This window comes from Ceratosolen solmsi, unplaced genomic scaffold (genome assembly GCF_000503995.2).
Source record: "Ceratosolen solmsi marchali unplaced genomic scaffold, CerSol_1.0 scaffold7, whole genome shotgun sequence".
NCBI classification, from domain to species: domain Eukaryota; kingdom Metazoa; phylum Arthropoda; class Insecta; order Hymenoptera; family Agaonidae; genus Ceratosolen; species Ceratosolen solmsi.
In genome coordinates, this window is record NW_011948413.1 from 14,486,235 (window position 1) to 14,501,941 (window position 15,707).

Consider the following 15,707-nt stretch of genomic DNA (forward strand, 5'->3'; position numbering starts at 1 on the left):
GAACTTTATATTTATAACAATTAAATGTACAACTTAATTACATGTCCACCCTTATACATTCTATGTGTATATATATATATATATATATATATATCTTCAACATAACCCTAAAAAAACTGCTCGGAAAATTTGCTTGATTAAACTGTGCTTAGATCGTACATCGCACCACAGCGGCTGAAGCAACAAAAAAGTAATAAACTAAATTCTTGTAAAGAGGGTATGGCATGGCGAACGTAGCGTCCGATATAAGTAAAATTTGCCATTCAATACGGTTTGCGGAATATTGTATAATGTATTGGGAAAATCGAAATCTTTTAATTGCTTAAAGTATTTGCGTATGAAATGGCTCTAAGAGATCAAGCTAGTCATAAAAGTACAGACTCCGATAATTTTCTCTTAAAGTATCGTGTGATATCTGGTAAACTAAAAAAGTAAGATACCATGTAATATGTAGTACGTGAGGTTAAAAAATTTATTACCCGAAGTGTATTTTGTTTTTCAGGCGTTTGTTACGAAAACCCAACGTATCGGAAGCTTCGGATCAATTTGGTAACGACAATTGGCAAAAATAATTATGTTAATTATAATAAATATACATCGATTTAATAAGTTTAATAGCATTCAAAATCATTAGTTTACTTAATAACGTATAGAAATTGAAAAATTCTTTTTCATATAACCGTTAATTTTAACGGGGCCGATAAAATTATATGTATATTATTTGATAAAGAATGTGACAATTATTTTTAATATAAAAGTATATTGTTGCCTAAATTTAATTTAAAAATTTTATGCTTAGTGACATTGACGTAATCGATGGTGATGTTATAAGTGTAATTTTGTAAAGAACGTTATATCCATAATATATATTTGGAAATTTTAATTTTTTTTGTTTCTTCAAAATGAAATAACCTAGATTATATATTTTTTTTTTTTCATGGCATTAACAGAGTCTCTAGCTATTAACTGCGAACAAAAGGAGCTTCATCAGTACGCGGGTTGGTGTTGGCTAGCGGCAGCAAGATGTCAAGAATCGGTGGGAAATTGTATTTATGAAATTAATTTCTTGACAAAAGCTGGGAGACAATTTTTAATTGCTAACAAGAATAATAAGGATATTGGGTGTCTGTCGATAAGCGACGAAGATATACAAGTAGCGATAAATGCTTTTAATCATGCGCTTACAAGATGCGAGAATCAAGATGGTTTTCAAATGATGTCATCGAGTTTAGCGATAGAATTGGCTTTAGCGCTTGGTTCAAACTCTGAAGGAATCAAATACTTATGTTCCGCTATTCACACGCATCCCACTGTACAAGCAATAAACCTATTAGTGACCTATTATATAAAACAAGGTAATGTCTATATTGTCCTTTAAGATGAAAACAGATAAGGATTAGCATAAGACAGATAATTATTGTATATTAAGTCTCAAGTAGTAAAGATTCATATTGAAAATTTTACAATATATAGTACGGAGAAATTCACATATTCTATACAATAATTTTTAATAATTATAATTTACATCGCTAGGTAATTATGTTTCGGCGTTGCGAGTTCTTACCGAATTGGTAGAAATGATCGAGAATCACCTTGGTGCCAGGACAATAGATAATTATAGAAATATATTACATAAATGCGAGATTAGTAGAGTATTGCTATTGTTGATTATGCGACCTACGCCACAGAGGCTGGCTCCTTCTCTCGCTCAAGTCCTGGAGAAATATGCTTGGGCAGAGGACACGCGCATTTCTGGTATGTTAAAAGTAGCTAATTCTCATGGTTTTAAGAAAGCTTAGTCATCATTACTTTTGCAGTACCGAATATGACGGAAGACGAAATGTTGTTACTTCAGTCTCTCGTGCTCGCTTGTCAATCGAGAGATTACGAGGCTATATTGGAACTTGAGAGCGAATTGTGGTCATTCTTTGACGTAGAACAAAAAGAGCTTCTTCACAATCTTATAAAAACATTCGGTAAAGAATAGGAGAATTAAACATTGATCCCAGTTAAAAAAATGTTGTCAAATTGACCATAAAGTACTCGTTATTGAAATAATAAAAACTTCAATTAATAGTAATTGTAATGATGAATTATTGTAAATAAAATTAATTCTTATAATCTTCATTGTTATTTTCAATTGTTTGTACACGCGAACGCAAGAAATTCACCACATTCTTGACCAGAGAATCAACTAACTACTAACACTACTTTTAATTAGCGGGGCTTCCGATTTCTCTCAAAAAATCCATCAAAAAATAAGGATACAGTTTGTCTAATAAATCCAATAAGATTAACTAGCTCTACGTGAATAAGAATAAAGTGCATCAAGACGTACTTCGTGATAATGTGATGAAGCGAAATAAGGAGGAAGGGAACTTGTCGCTATCGAGCACCTGGGGGTCCGGAGTTCTCTAAAAACCTTCCTTACGAACGCGAATTGCGTGAATGCTCAATAGGTAGGAAGGGCGGCAGCATTCGGACATTGCCGAGCCCGCGGCGATTTCAAAATGAATTTAAGGTAGGCCCCCGTCGAGCCCCGCGCGATGGCTCTGCGCTTCCAAAGCTCCGGCGAACGTACGTCAATCGACGTAACGCGCACCCCACTACAGTCACGCACATGTCCGCGAGCGATAGAAAGAGAGAGAGAGAGAGAGAGAAAGAGAGAGATAGATTGGAAAGGGAAGCGGTATAGCAGCAGCAGCAGTGGCGGCGGCAGTACGACTCTCTTGTTTATTTTTTTCTTTTTTTGAAAAGCCCAACACACCCAGGCGACGGGATGGAGCCAGAGAGAGAGAGAGAGAGAGAGAAAGTTATCTAATGACGATGCCGCTGGTGATGCTGGTGCAGTCGCCGCTTCGCCTCAGTCGTACGTGCGGCACCCGAGAAAACACACTGCCGGGATCGGAGTTCCAGCAGGCACCAGGCACAGAGCATTGGGTAAGCAGCAACGGACTTGGGGGCGGCGAATAATCGTGCGATCAGCGGGAATCTTTCAAAGCCTGCGGACAGCAACGTTCTCGAGCTGCTCCCTCCGTCGGCCCAGGATACGACCTGCGCTTATTCCGCGAAATTTGCCTAGGCGCGCGCTTTTTGCCGATAACGAGCGTATCTTCTCTCTCTCTCTCTCTCTCTCTCTCTCTCTCTCGCTATCTTTCTCTTTCGAACCGAGAACTAAGAAGCCTTAGTCTTGTTATTCCCCTGTGTATTATTTTGCATTAGCAGACTCTGAACTTCGCGTTTTGCATTCTTCCCGTGGATGTTCGCATAAAACTTACGCGTCTTTGCAAGCCTTTAAAACTCTTCTATATAGCATATTTTTTCTAAATGACTTTTTACTTCTCATAATTTTTTCATTATTCTTCGTGTTCTTGTCACTGTCATTACTACCACTACCACTACTACTATTAACATTATCATCATCATCATCATCATCATCATCATCATCATCATCATCATCATGTATTTTTATTGCTATTGTTACTACTGATATTATTCTCATCAGCGTTCTCATTGATTATTATTATAATAATTATTATTATCATTGTTAGTATTATTTGTAATAGTAATAGTAGGTACAGTATTAATATAAATAATTATTGATCTTATTGGTGATTCAGAAATAATAAGTCTGCCAACATTTAAGTTGTTTTTACATTGTAATAGTACAAAGGCACAAAAGTCTTCATCGGTTAATGATTTTGTCCGGTACCATTAGCTCAATATAAATAAGCCTTGCCACAATTTTTTGCTTTTAACATTTACATCAATTATCAAAGGAACTTAATTCTTTAAAGAAATTTTATAATTAACTTTTTTATATAGTATTGTTAATACTTTTACGAAAATCGTATTCATAAGTCTTAAAATGGTTTTAAACAATTGTTGTCGAGAATTGTAAGCTAATTTTATCCCAAACTCCATAAACAGTCACCTATCAAAATTTTTAACAATATTGTTCCAATGTTTTGTTAATATAAATACGATTTACTTTTACAAATTATTTTTCGTGTAATATTAAAAATAAGAAATATCAATTGTATTTATTGCATTCGACAAGCTTAATAATTGTATTTAAATGAGAAATCTTGAAATTTAATTGTTGTTTTTTTGTTTGTATTTTATTGATAAAACATGAAGTTATTTATTATTACAAATATAATCTTAATAAGACAGAAATTGATTATAAATTGTTAAGAGTTTCAATAAACAATTGAAAAATAATTCCTATAAAATAAATGTAATGTGTAACTTGCATTATAAGTCGTAAAATCGATGTCTTTAATTGATAAAATAAATTTGTGAACAATTTGGAATTATCTTTTTCAATTACTTTGCGAATATTTGTGATATTGTTGCTTAATGTACATTAGTTGCATTTAAAATTTCTCCTAAGCTCTTTCTGTAAAAAAAAAAAAAAAAAAAAAAAAATCGTAAAGAAAGAACCGAAGCCTAAAACTCCCGAAAACGCCATCGCATATTTGATAATCTGAAATTAAACTGATTTTAAAATTTAGAATTTATTTTATGCTATTCGAAATACAAATTTTCATGACGATGCAAATAATTCAGCAACCTACCAAGTATTAAATACACATACTTTGCAATTAAAATTTCAATCTATGTGTAATAATTATCTCATTCGCGTCACATTTCTGTTGACAATTGTTAACTCTTAAGGACATTATATTATTTTAATAATTTCATTTTCCGAAGGACAAAAATTACATATAATTTGTAATCGCTTAAATAACTGGAATTTTTCTCAATTGAGAAATAACGATAATTATTAAATAGAACTTATTAAACGAGTCGTCTTAACTGACTTTTTCCTACTTATGTCACTGTTTTATTATATGCATACTACGAATAAAGTTAAATTTGTTCGATAATCTATCTGGGTTGAAAATTGTTTCATTTGTAACATATAAAGTATGGTAAATTACTAAACTAATCGTATGAAATTATCTTACACTTTAATTTTTAATGCGGTGTAAGTGATTGTTAATGTGAAAGTTTTTTCCACCACATTAAAGTTTACTTGCAAAACAAAACAAAAAAAAAAAACAAAAAAAAACAACAAAACTGATTAAATATAATGCACATTATTAATATACATTGCAAATCATATTTACTATATTCTCGTTACTTTGTCTGTATAAAATTTGTTGACGTTGCAATTTTATCGTAAAATTAGATTTCTTTTTATTATTTTTTGCCTTTTTTCTAATTATTTGATATTCCGGGGATAGCTGTGAAAATCGAAGAAATCACGCTCATATTGCCGCCCTTCATTATAAAACAAACTCACACAAATAATTCATTAGTTGTAATTTTATCCTTTCGCATTGCTTCTTGCTGATATGTTGCCCAGGAAGAAAACGAAATCACCAATGACACAAACGATCATTAGGATTGCAACTACGTTATTAGTATTCCACATTCGTTTAGCGCGAGAGCAAAAGAAATCAAAATATTAAGGGGATAGCCGTTGAAGACTTCGCTTTGAAAACTCAACAGGAATATAAATCAATTTATGAGCTTACACACGTTATAAGACTACGTGATGCTTGGTTCGCGTGCATTACATGATCTTGTTGTTTTTGCTCTCGATTTTATTATTGTTATTGTCAATGAGGAACCGTGACGATTCATGCGCACTCATGCGTATAAATAAATAGAAGCGCGCTATGTCGGTGTGCCTTTACACGTAGGGACTTTGTCTGATTCGTTTTTCGTTTTCCATTCGATTTTCTTGTTGCATGCCGAAATATCTCGTACAACGCACCCTCGATAAATGAGATGTAAAACTTATTTTGTATATATATATATATATGCAAAGGAACATCGTAAAACGGTAATTGCAAAGTCTTGTTTATGATTTTCTAAATTATTCTCTTAATATTATTTACCGATGCCTCGCTGTTGTCATTATTTATACAAATATTTTATATTTACTTATTATCTTTAATAATCGTTTTCGAGTTTTAAATGTCTTTTACAAGTAGGTTAATTGGTAGAACTGCACGTTGTGGCTGTTGTAATTCTCACGATATATTTATGGGAAATTATTTTACAATCTCTCTCTACAAACATTTGTATTTATATTATATTGCTTTATTATATTTTTTTTTTATTAAATCTATCGTGGATCTATAGCATATCCACAAAAGCCGGGATTATAATTAAAGCTAATATATACGAATTATTTAATGGTATATCAATTATTTAACAAATATAATCGATGGTAAAATTTCAATTAAACGATTAGTTCATTGTTCCCATACTCAAAGACATATATGCAATAAGTTTTATGATTTAGCGTGATAATAAAAAGTCTCTTTAATAACATAGAAGCGTTAAAATTACTTTGAAATGCTTATTTTATCTCCATTTATTCGACAATGTCAACAAGAATAATAAAAGCATCGTTACACTGTTTTTAAAAAATAATTTTCTTATCACTAGAAATACCTTGTAATAATAATAATAATAATAATGATGATGATGATCATGATGATGATGATGATGATGATCATGATGATAGTGATAATAACAATAATAATAGTAATATCAATGAGAGTGAGAACAACAACGATTAAAAGGTCTGAAAGTTGTTATTAATTTGGTAATATATAATATAATACGCTATGTACCGAAATGTATTTAGAGTACTGAGTACCAACCACATTGCACACCCGCGCACATCTACATAGCGTTGCGATGTACAACAGAGTTTCAAATCACTAAGCAAAAAAATGATAGCGAGGTGTGAGGGAGGTAGGGAGGGGGGCGGGGGGTTTGCAAAATGTCGAGTAATTCTTTAAACGTCATTGGCCTAGTAATAAAAATTATATTTAAAATGTCAATCATTAAAATATCGAGTGAGGGTGCAAGTACAATGCCTCTGGCTAACAATTACAATTTGAACGAGCGTGCGTTTTGTTTAGCCAGACTTCGGCGAACGATATTCCGTTAGTAAAAAGGAGTGGTAAAGTAAAGGAAAAGTAAAGCCTAGGGAAAAACGAGACGACGCGTTCGGGGTTCGAGGACCCAACGGTCATTAATCGGATGGAAACCTTCATCCGAGCAAACAATTAGGGCCATCTCGGCGTGTGACTAAATATCCAAGAATCCGGAAAGGTTACCTCCCCTCCGTACCTTCGACTCGCTCTCGTCCCTCGTCGGCGCGCTCGACAAGAAACGGCCTAAAGGTCCGTCGATGTAAATACGAGAGGGATAACCATAACTGCTCTTATCGTTTCACTGCCTCGGATAAGACCACTCCCTTTCTAACTAACTATACTTAGTTTTGGTGATCACCGTAGTTGCATAATATGCGTGAAAGGGCGCAACCGTGGCGTACTCTGCCGTTCGTGTATTCTCGGCTTGTTTAATTGTTTAAAAGCAAATCCGCTGGCTCCTTACGCGCTGGGGGCCGGGTACGCTGCTTATTCTGCCGTATGCGACAATAATTGCGGCGCGTAATGGAGAGAAAACGATAATGGAAAGTCACGGATGCGCGGTCAATTGTTAAACGTGAGTTACGATATTGCATTGGGGATATTTTTAAATACAGAACAATGAGGCTGGCGCGGCCGATTGTAAGTGCAGGTGCTATTGAGAGTTTGCCGTCTGGGTAAATCTAAAGCGACGCGTTTATGAAGTATCGTTATATATTTTCTTAACGAGGTTGGTGCGCGCACATAATGTGTAAATTGCGTGTAAATTGAGTGGCTCGCGCCCAATTTATTGCCTCTCGTGTGTCATTGACTCGGAAGCTCGATGCGCGAGCCAACTTTCGATGATAAATTTTACGAGACGAGCGAGCAACCGTTTATTTACCATTCTTTTCCCACGATCGGCAATCGAACGGCCAAGGATTTGCGTATTGTCTTCCTAAAATGTCGTTGGCCAGCTCGTATCGAGACGCCGCGGAGGATTAATGATCGCATTCATCCCTTATGATTTATTTATGCTCGGATGGGACGTTAAATAGAAGACTTTGCCATCGTCCATCAATATATTTACTTAATGATAGCGCATACGTGATCGCGTGCTCGTATAGGAATAACTCCGGACTTTCAATTTAGCTCAAATACACTTGTCCGAGCTCTCTTCCTCCTCTAACCTTATTACAAATAAAATCTGATGTACATTTTACAATGAATCGCATCCGTCCGATATACAATAATAATGAGGGGTTGGGGGTCGGGGATTTGTGGATTAAATAAAATGCAAAATATGTTGCTTATAATTAATAGCGAGACGATGTTTATCAAGTGAAATGACTGGGAATGTTGGCTTAAACACAATCGTCTCCGATCATTCGGCCAAGGCACTCGAAGAATCTATCGAATATCGCGAGCACCAGTGTAAATCTTGTTGGTAGCTTCTGTTGAAAGAGGCACGAGTGCAGCGCGAGTAAAAGGAGTCACTGTTCATCGCCACTATCGTGGAGACATCAAAACATCGGGGCGCTGGAAAGTGCCGAAGGTGCCGGATATGTCATCTCATAAGTGTAGAATAAAGAAGCCTAGATATCGTCCGTGAAAATCGGAGTATTGCACGTGAAGCAGATGTCTTTGAATGGACCACATGGCCCGAGCCAAGACGCTTTTAATGCTCGTCCGATGTTCTATATATATATATATATATATATATATATATATATATATATATATAATGGATACAGGAGTCGACTGTATTTACCTTAGAGGCGGGATACGCCTCCTTTAAGAAAGCGATTTAACTATTATGCGAGACTCGAGTATCCAACCGTGTGACGACACGAGGACAAGAGGATTGATTATAATTAATTGAGAATACGATGGACCAATGTGGGAATACACATCGTGATAACGAACAGATGTGCGACGAATGAACATAATTCGATTGGACAATCCTACTACCCAACGAATAACGAAGGTTGCATATTTGCATTCATAATAGAACGAAACTGCTAAGCATTATCGAAATAACGTGTCTAGAATGGGGAGTTTGGGCTCCAAGAGAGATATGCCCAAGACATTTACTACTGCACTTGCGCATTTGACTTTTCAAATATAAAAATATTTTACTCCGTTGTGCAATTGAAAAAAGCGGCAAATTTTATTGTCGCGTAAGCGCTGGGGCATAGCAAACGATAACTATGTAAAAACTCATAATAATACAATCAATTATCAATTATCATGTCCTATCAATTGACTCACTTAACAACGAGATAACAAATGTCGTGCTACATCACAACTTCTAAGCATCATATAACCAGATATAAATAATGTGAAAACTTGTAATTACTTTTAGAAATTATTTTATCTATCTTTTAGTTGTGCTCTAATTATTATATTATTATTTATTTTGAAACTTGTTGACATTTAATTATTAGACGATTCATTAGCGCCAAGAGAAACGACGAAAAAAAAAAAAAGACACATAGCACTCGTAATTGACAATTGCCGAATTAATCAACGATTTCTTTCTACCGCTCCTAGTTCAAAAACTGCGATAATTCGCATCAAAATCTTAAAGATTGTTGCATTGACCGATGGCAAGAATTTATTGATCCAATCCCCAAGATGTTTTAATAAGCATTTGCTCGAATAAACAATAATATTTACGTGAAAGGCAAATTGATTTTAAGCTTGTGATAAATAGCCTTTAATGAAACATTACACAATGCGAAAAAAGAAATTCAAATAGTTGACTATCTAAATCATAACAATTTAATCAAAGATTGTTAAGACGAAACTTAGTAATTATAATTTGATTACCGTTATTAATATTAATAAGGCCTACATATTTACAAATGATAAAATATCTCATAATTAACTATTTGTAATAAAATTATCGGTCGATATATTTTTTATTCAATTTTCGCGTTAAAAAATTGTAACGCATGATTTCATTCGTAAAATTACAATGATTTCCAAACACCAAGATTATTATATATTCTATGTGGACAAAGCCGAATCAATGCGATGTAATTAATTTAAAAAAAAAAATAATAATAATAATACTTTGTATATTATGAACTTTCAAGAAACTAGACAATTTGCTTAACTTAATAAATTCGTTTTTAAAACTTTTCAATGTATAAACTTTTACCATCTATAGACCAAAATATTCCAAAAATGAATTATCAAGTCCAAATAATATTTGCGCTGTTAAATAAAAATATTCTTTTCATTTATTTAATATGAAGGATTTAATATTATTTCTCGTATTAATTAATAAAATTATTGAGAAAGAATCACATTTACATTGAAGCATGTAATTTCGGAACGTGGCAATTGAAGAAATTATAATTCTTTTCTCGTCATAATTTGTACAATGTTGCAAACTTAAAACTAGTAAGTCTCCATAAATATTTTTTTTTTTTAAGGGAGGGAAGGAGGGAGGGAGGGGGGGGTAACATAAAAAAACTAAATAATAAAAATTTCAAAGATAATACAAAATAAATAAGTGGGTATTAAATAAAAACAAAAACAAACAAAAAAAAAAAAGAATATTTTGTTACTTTATCTGTAAAAAATACAACGTATTATCACATTTAATAATTAAATTAGGAATGCATACGCTAAAATGATCTATGAAGGAAGTTTTTTAATAAAATAATGAAGAAAACGATTAGCAATATAAATATAAACAATGAGTTATGCGGTATTTTTTAAATATTTTGTAAAATTACAGTAAATCGCATGTAGTATTATGTAAAAAACAATTTTTAAAACTAAAAATAATAAAATTAAATTCTTGGCAAAGCGTTTAGATAAAATTACAAAACATAATAAGCATGAGGTCACGAAATTATTAATTATGAAAGTATTTAAATTAAAAAATAAAAATAAAAAATAGACTATTTTACCGATAAATGGATTATTATATTGCATAAGACGATAAATGCGTATGTTCAATCGAATGTAATGTACTTTTATGAAATGAAGGATAAATGTGACGAAGACTCAATTTGTTGTAAGTTTAATATGTCAGGCTAATATTCAATTGATATCTGAATTGTATTTATAACAATAAGACGATAATCTCGGTAAAATGAAAAAGTCAAAGCAAAAAAAGTAAATTAAAAGACTATCGATAAAATGTAAGCATGTACTGTATAATCCACCCGTTTTCCCAAATTATAGTCTTATTATACCATGAATTTATAGTTACTACGAAAGTATATTAATACAACGATTAACTTACTACTGCTTAATAAATAACAATAATTTTCAATAGAAAGAATTTTCATAGAGTGGCGTCGAGAGAGGCGTCGTAAACGAACAATGTAAAAGCCATATTAACACGATTATTTTCACGTAAGGGCGTTAAATCAATTTCCATCCTTTATTTATCACTTTCCATCCTAATTCATCGAGTATCCCTAATAGGTCTGCTATGTAAAATAGTCGTATTCGCGTGTAGTAGGCAAATAATGATGATAATTTACGCTCGCGCAGCTCCCAGGGGTCATCGTTGAGCTGACCTCAACTGGGTACATCTCTCACACACACGCATACACACAAACATACAAACAATTTCTCTCTCTCTCTCTCTCTCTCTCTCTCTCTCTCTCTCTCTCTATTGGTCTCTATATATGTCAATTTGAAAGTAGCTTATTGAATGACAATGCGAATAATTGTAGTAATTGTAAGGCTCGCGAAGGAGTTTCTTAAAATCTTCAACGTACTATCTGCTCGAAATACGTGAGATCGCAGTTCGAGATCCGGCCCTTGAATATTCGCCATCATCCGCATGAAAAAGAATCTAAATATAGCCCATGCGTTAGAAGCTTCTTTGTGATGGAAACATCTTTTTCAAGCACCGGGAATAAAGAGCGGCTTCATAGATTTAAAAAGCCAAGCCCCCGTTGATCGTGATTTATGATTTGCGTGGCGATCCGTTAGCTCGGCCGAGAGCCCGCGGATTCACGAGCCCCGCGAAGCCACTGTTAAAGAAGTACCTGCACTTGAAAAGCAAAGCGAGGGAGGCAGAATTGCGAGTGTCGTCGATCGAGGAGAGCGTGTTGGATTAAAAAGCGTCGATGAGGGGAATCGACGAGAGTTCGCCTGGTACTCGCCTGTTACGTTGCTCCCCGGCGATCGACGACGCCTTTGAGAGTTGGAAAGGTAGGGGAATGTACCCGCGGAGAACAGTCGAGGATAGTTTTTGACGATACAGTGACTACACTGATTTGCTAGAAGGCTTTTTTTTTCTTTCATTTTATTTTCTTTTTCTTTCGCACGGGTGCGTGACTGAGTAAAAACGGAGAGGCCGAGTTCGGATTCGTTCACATTGGCGATTAGATACGATAGTTGTCGAGACGCGCGGGCCTTCCTTCCTCTCTCGCTGACTTCATTTCGCGCTATTATTCACGAGGGCGCCTGCGATTGTCGTACGCACGAGTTAATAAATCGGAGCTCCGGCAACTTGCCGATTATCGACTATGACGCGGCCGTTATTCATTCTTCCTTTCGCGGATTTTCGGAGAGAACCATTTCTCATTTATTTACATTGGCGAAGGAAGTTTTGAGTTGCCGATGTAAATCGAGAGACGCTGATTCATTGAACGTAGAGCAGATAGAGAGAGAGAGAGAGAGAGAGAGAGAGAGAGAGAGAGAGGGAGAGAGGGGATAAAAAAAATGAAATTGTCTTGGCGCTAGAAAGTCAGTGAATAATGGTTATTTTTAGTTGCACAAAGAGGAAGGTTTGCTTTGCTTTGCAAAGTTGTTTTGGATGTTGAGTTGATTTTATCTCTCTCTCTCTCTCTCTCTCTCTCTCTCTCTCTTTTGCGTGCAATGATTTAATTTGAGCAATAGGGAAAAGTTAAAATTAAGAATCGTATACCAATGTTAAGTGGTTCTGTTTAAATTTATGCATGACGTTGATTACTTTTGAAAACTTCCTACTCTGCTTTCACGTTTATTATAGAAACTATATTTGCTATAGCGTTAAGTTTATGTGATAACCTACATCTAAATTGCAGGACGATATCTTTCGTTTGATTTATTCGCTGAAATTTTGAACAAATAAGCAACATAAATCATGAAGCTCGAGTTTTCAATAGCCGCGCTATTATTACTCGTTGTGGCGAGCAGCAGAGAAGCGGATTCTAGAGAAATCACGTAAGTTGCATTTTGTTTTTTGCACCTAGCAGATTTCCTGCTTCGTTAAAATTATAAGTTACTTTTTCATCGTGCAGAAGCATATTTCATGCGGATCCTTTCATTAAATTAAACAAACCTTTAACATTTATCGTTTGCCTTAATCGAGGTACGATAGCCAATGCGAGAGTCCTTAATTACCTTAATTTTCTAGAAAATTATCGACATTCTAATAAAATGAATTGATTTAACTTTATATACAAAAAGTTTTCACTACAATGTAATTTATAATAAATTATATGTATATGTGTATATATATATATATATATATATATATATATATATATATATATATATATATATATATATATATATATATATGGGCTTATTTTATTTATCGATTACATTGTTAATTGTATCCCAACGAATATAAAAGGTGATTTCCTCTTACGGTACAATTCTGAAGAAAAAAAAAGGGACTTGAAAATGCTACGGTTATATTGTGGAAAGAGCAGCTTTCTTCTTAATTAATAATTTAATAGCAAAACATACATTAATGCCAAACGAACGTTTGACTACTTACGCAAAACTATTTTTTGCGCCACTAAAGAAGATGCTTCGGAATACAAAGCATCGGAGAAGACGTACAAAGCTACAATGCTAAAAACGATCTAATCAACTTAAACGAGCCACTCTTTCAATTTCCCTTTTACAACGGAAGCCCCGTCAATCGCGCAAATTACTCAAACAAATCCCCGCGATTAAAGTGAACTCCCATATTTAATCGCTCCAATTAAGCGAGCAATGGTGAGCTTGTATGGGGGAAGCGGAGGGGCTTTCAAGCGATAGCGCGTTGCAATAATAATCATTCGCCATGAATGAAGCGACGGATAATAAAAAATTTAATTTGAAATGAAAACGAGAAAGGCACGAGGACATTAAAGACGCGATGCTGAGTCTGGTGCACATGATGCGGGATAACACGGAGAAGCTGGAGAGACACGAGGCGCGGGACCGACAGACGGCCGAGCAGCTCAAGAAGGCAATTTCCCTCCTCACCAAGCGCATGTCCACCATCGACGGCCTCAAGACCTACTTCGTAAAGCTCGACGAGAGGGTGTCCGGCATCGAGCAGCTGATCACCCAGGTACGGGCGAGCTCGTTCCTCATTCTAATTCGTCGCGTATGGTCGTTTTACTAGTCGCGCGGGGCTCGAGCGAGCGAACAGGAAGTCTTGTTCTCGTGTTTTGGCTAACGACCTTGGCCAGCGTTCGTTCAACTTCATTCGCGGCGAGCTTCGAAGCTCCGGTACGGCTTTCAAAAATAATCGCATGCTCGCGTCGATTCGTACTCGCACGCAATTAGAAAGCTTTCTATTATTTTAGCGGGAGAATTATTGCCTCGATCGTCTAGCCCTCGCCCTCGCGCTCTGGCTCTCGACTTGAGTCAAAGTCCAGCGAAATTTCAAAGTTATGTCGAATACACCGTTGCCGTATTATTATTCGTCTCGTGAGACTTATTTTATTCTATTTGAAAATGTGATATTCATGCCGCGCCGATAAGAACTTGCGTCATTAACGTCACCCATCAACAGCGGCCGATCTTAATATCCTTTTATATCCTTTTTTAACATGTGCGAGAGGAGCGGATGCGGGGCTGTCAAATCACGCGAGGTATAACGAAGAGAGCTTGTTATTACGGGGCGTAGTGGAATAGTGGTGCGCGCCGAGCGTTAATAACCGTAAGCGCGTGCCGTTAATAGACGCCTTAGGGCGTCACAGATCCACCCCGCCCTCCTAATTACCAAAAAACAGGCTGTCTAATGTAAGAATGGCCTGGTCACGTGACCCGAGCAGAAGGACGAGCGCGAGCGCACGCAGATCCAGAAGATAGCGGACACGCTGGAGGACCTGGAGAGCAGACTCGAGGGCTGGGCGACGGAGATCGAGACGAAGGTCGTGGAGGGTACGAGCCGCTTGAGCAGTGCCGCGGCCGAGGACAAATCACCGGAGACGATCTCGAGGATCGAGGCAGCGACAGCGGGACTAGCCGAGCGCATCGTTAAGCTGGACGACGGCCTTGACGCGAGGCTGAAACTCGCCGCCGAGAAAGCCAGCTCGCGTGACTCTATGGGCTTCGTCCTCGATGAGGTACCGTATTGTGCGTCAACACCTCGAAATAACCAATCTGCCTTGCGATAATCTTCTTACCGTTAATTTAGCTGGGCTAGGCAACTTGACGAGGTGTTTAGACTTTTCTTTCATTGACGGCTAGGGTGATCAATGCGCAATGATCAACTGGATTATATTATATTATATTACTATTACATTTACATAAAATTGATAAGTTTTGTTTACCGTAAACTAATTTAATCGCATTATATGCCTTGTGCCTTGTAAAAGAGCGATGAGAATTCAAGCTTTCTTACATAAAATAGTAATCGTGATGCTTTCTCGGAAGACACATTGTCGGCAGCAGTCAATTTAATGATTACTGGAATACAAAGTAACTACTCTTCGTTACTAATTCAAGTAGTAATAATCATTATATAATGATATTCAATTTATGAGGTAAATGGGGGGAGGGGTAGGGGGGGGGATAAGG

At 35.8% G+C, this 15,707-nt stretch overlaps 2 protein-coding genes across 2 annotated transcripts in view; both read left to right on the plus strand.

Annotated features, from left to right (window-relative positions):
* Window positions 1-285: 285 nt before the first annotated feature.
* Window positions 286-2,040, plus strand: LOC105367529 (factor VIII intron 22 protein). The gene is made up of 5 exons (XM_011506272.1): window positions 286-431; window positions 503-549; window positions 951-1,355; window positions 1,534-1,755; window positions 1,818-2,040. The coding sequence occupies exons 1-5, from the start codon at window positions 343-345 to the stop codon at window positions 1,985-1,987; spliced, it is 933 nt and encodes a 310-aa protein (XP_011504574.1). The 5' UTR covers window positions 286-342; the 3' UTR covers window positions 1,988-2,040.
* Window positions 2,041-2,703: 663 nt separating this feature from the next.
* Window positions 2,704-15,707, plus strand: part of LOC105367713 (uncharacterized) — a 17,138-nt gene continuing 4,134 nt past the window's right edge. The window contains exons 1-4 of the mRNA XM_011506482.1: window positions 2,704-2,940; window positions 12,986-13,124; window positions 14,031-14,250; window positions 14,960-15,253. Of these exons, the coding sequence (XP_011504784.1) occupies window positions 13,045-13,124; window positions 14,031-14,250; window positions 14,960-15,253 (594 nt within the window). The 5' untranslated portion in view covers window positions 2,704-2,940; window positions 12,986-13,044. The remainder of the gene's footprint in view (window positions 2,941-12,985; window positions 13,125-14,030; window positions 14,251-14,959; window positions 15,254-15,707) is intronic.

Excerpts from the sequence above, each read along its gene's own strand:
- LOC105367529 (XM_011506272.1), top strand. The coding sequence starts at position 343 with ATGGCTCTAAGAGATCAAGCTAGTCATAAAAGTACAGACTCCGATAAT. Across the intron at positions 432-502 it reads ATATCTGGTAAACTAAAAAA|GCGTTTGTTACGAAAACCCA; the intron begins GTAAGATACCAT and ends TTTGTTTTTCAG. Across the intron at positions 1,756-1,817 it reads AGAGGACACGCGCATTTCTG|TACCGAATATGACGGAAGAC; the intron begins GTATGTTAAAAG and ends TTACTTTTGCAG.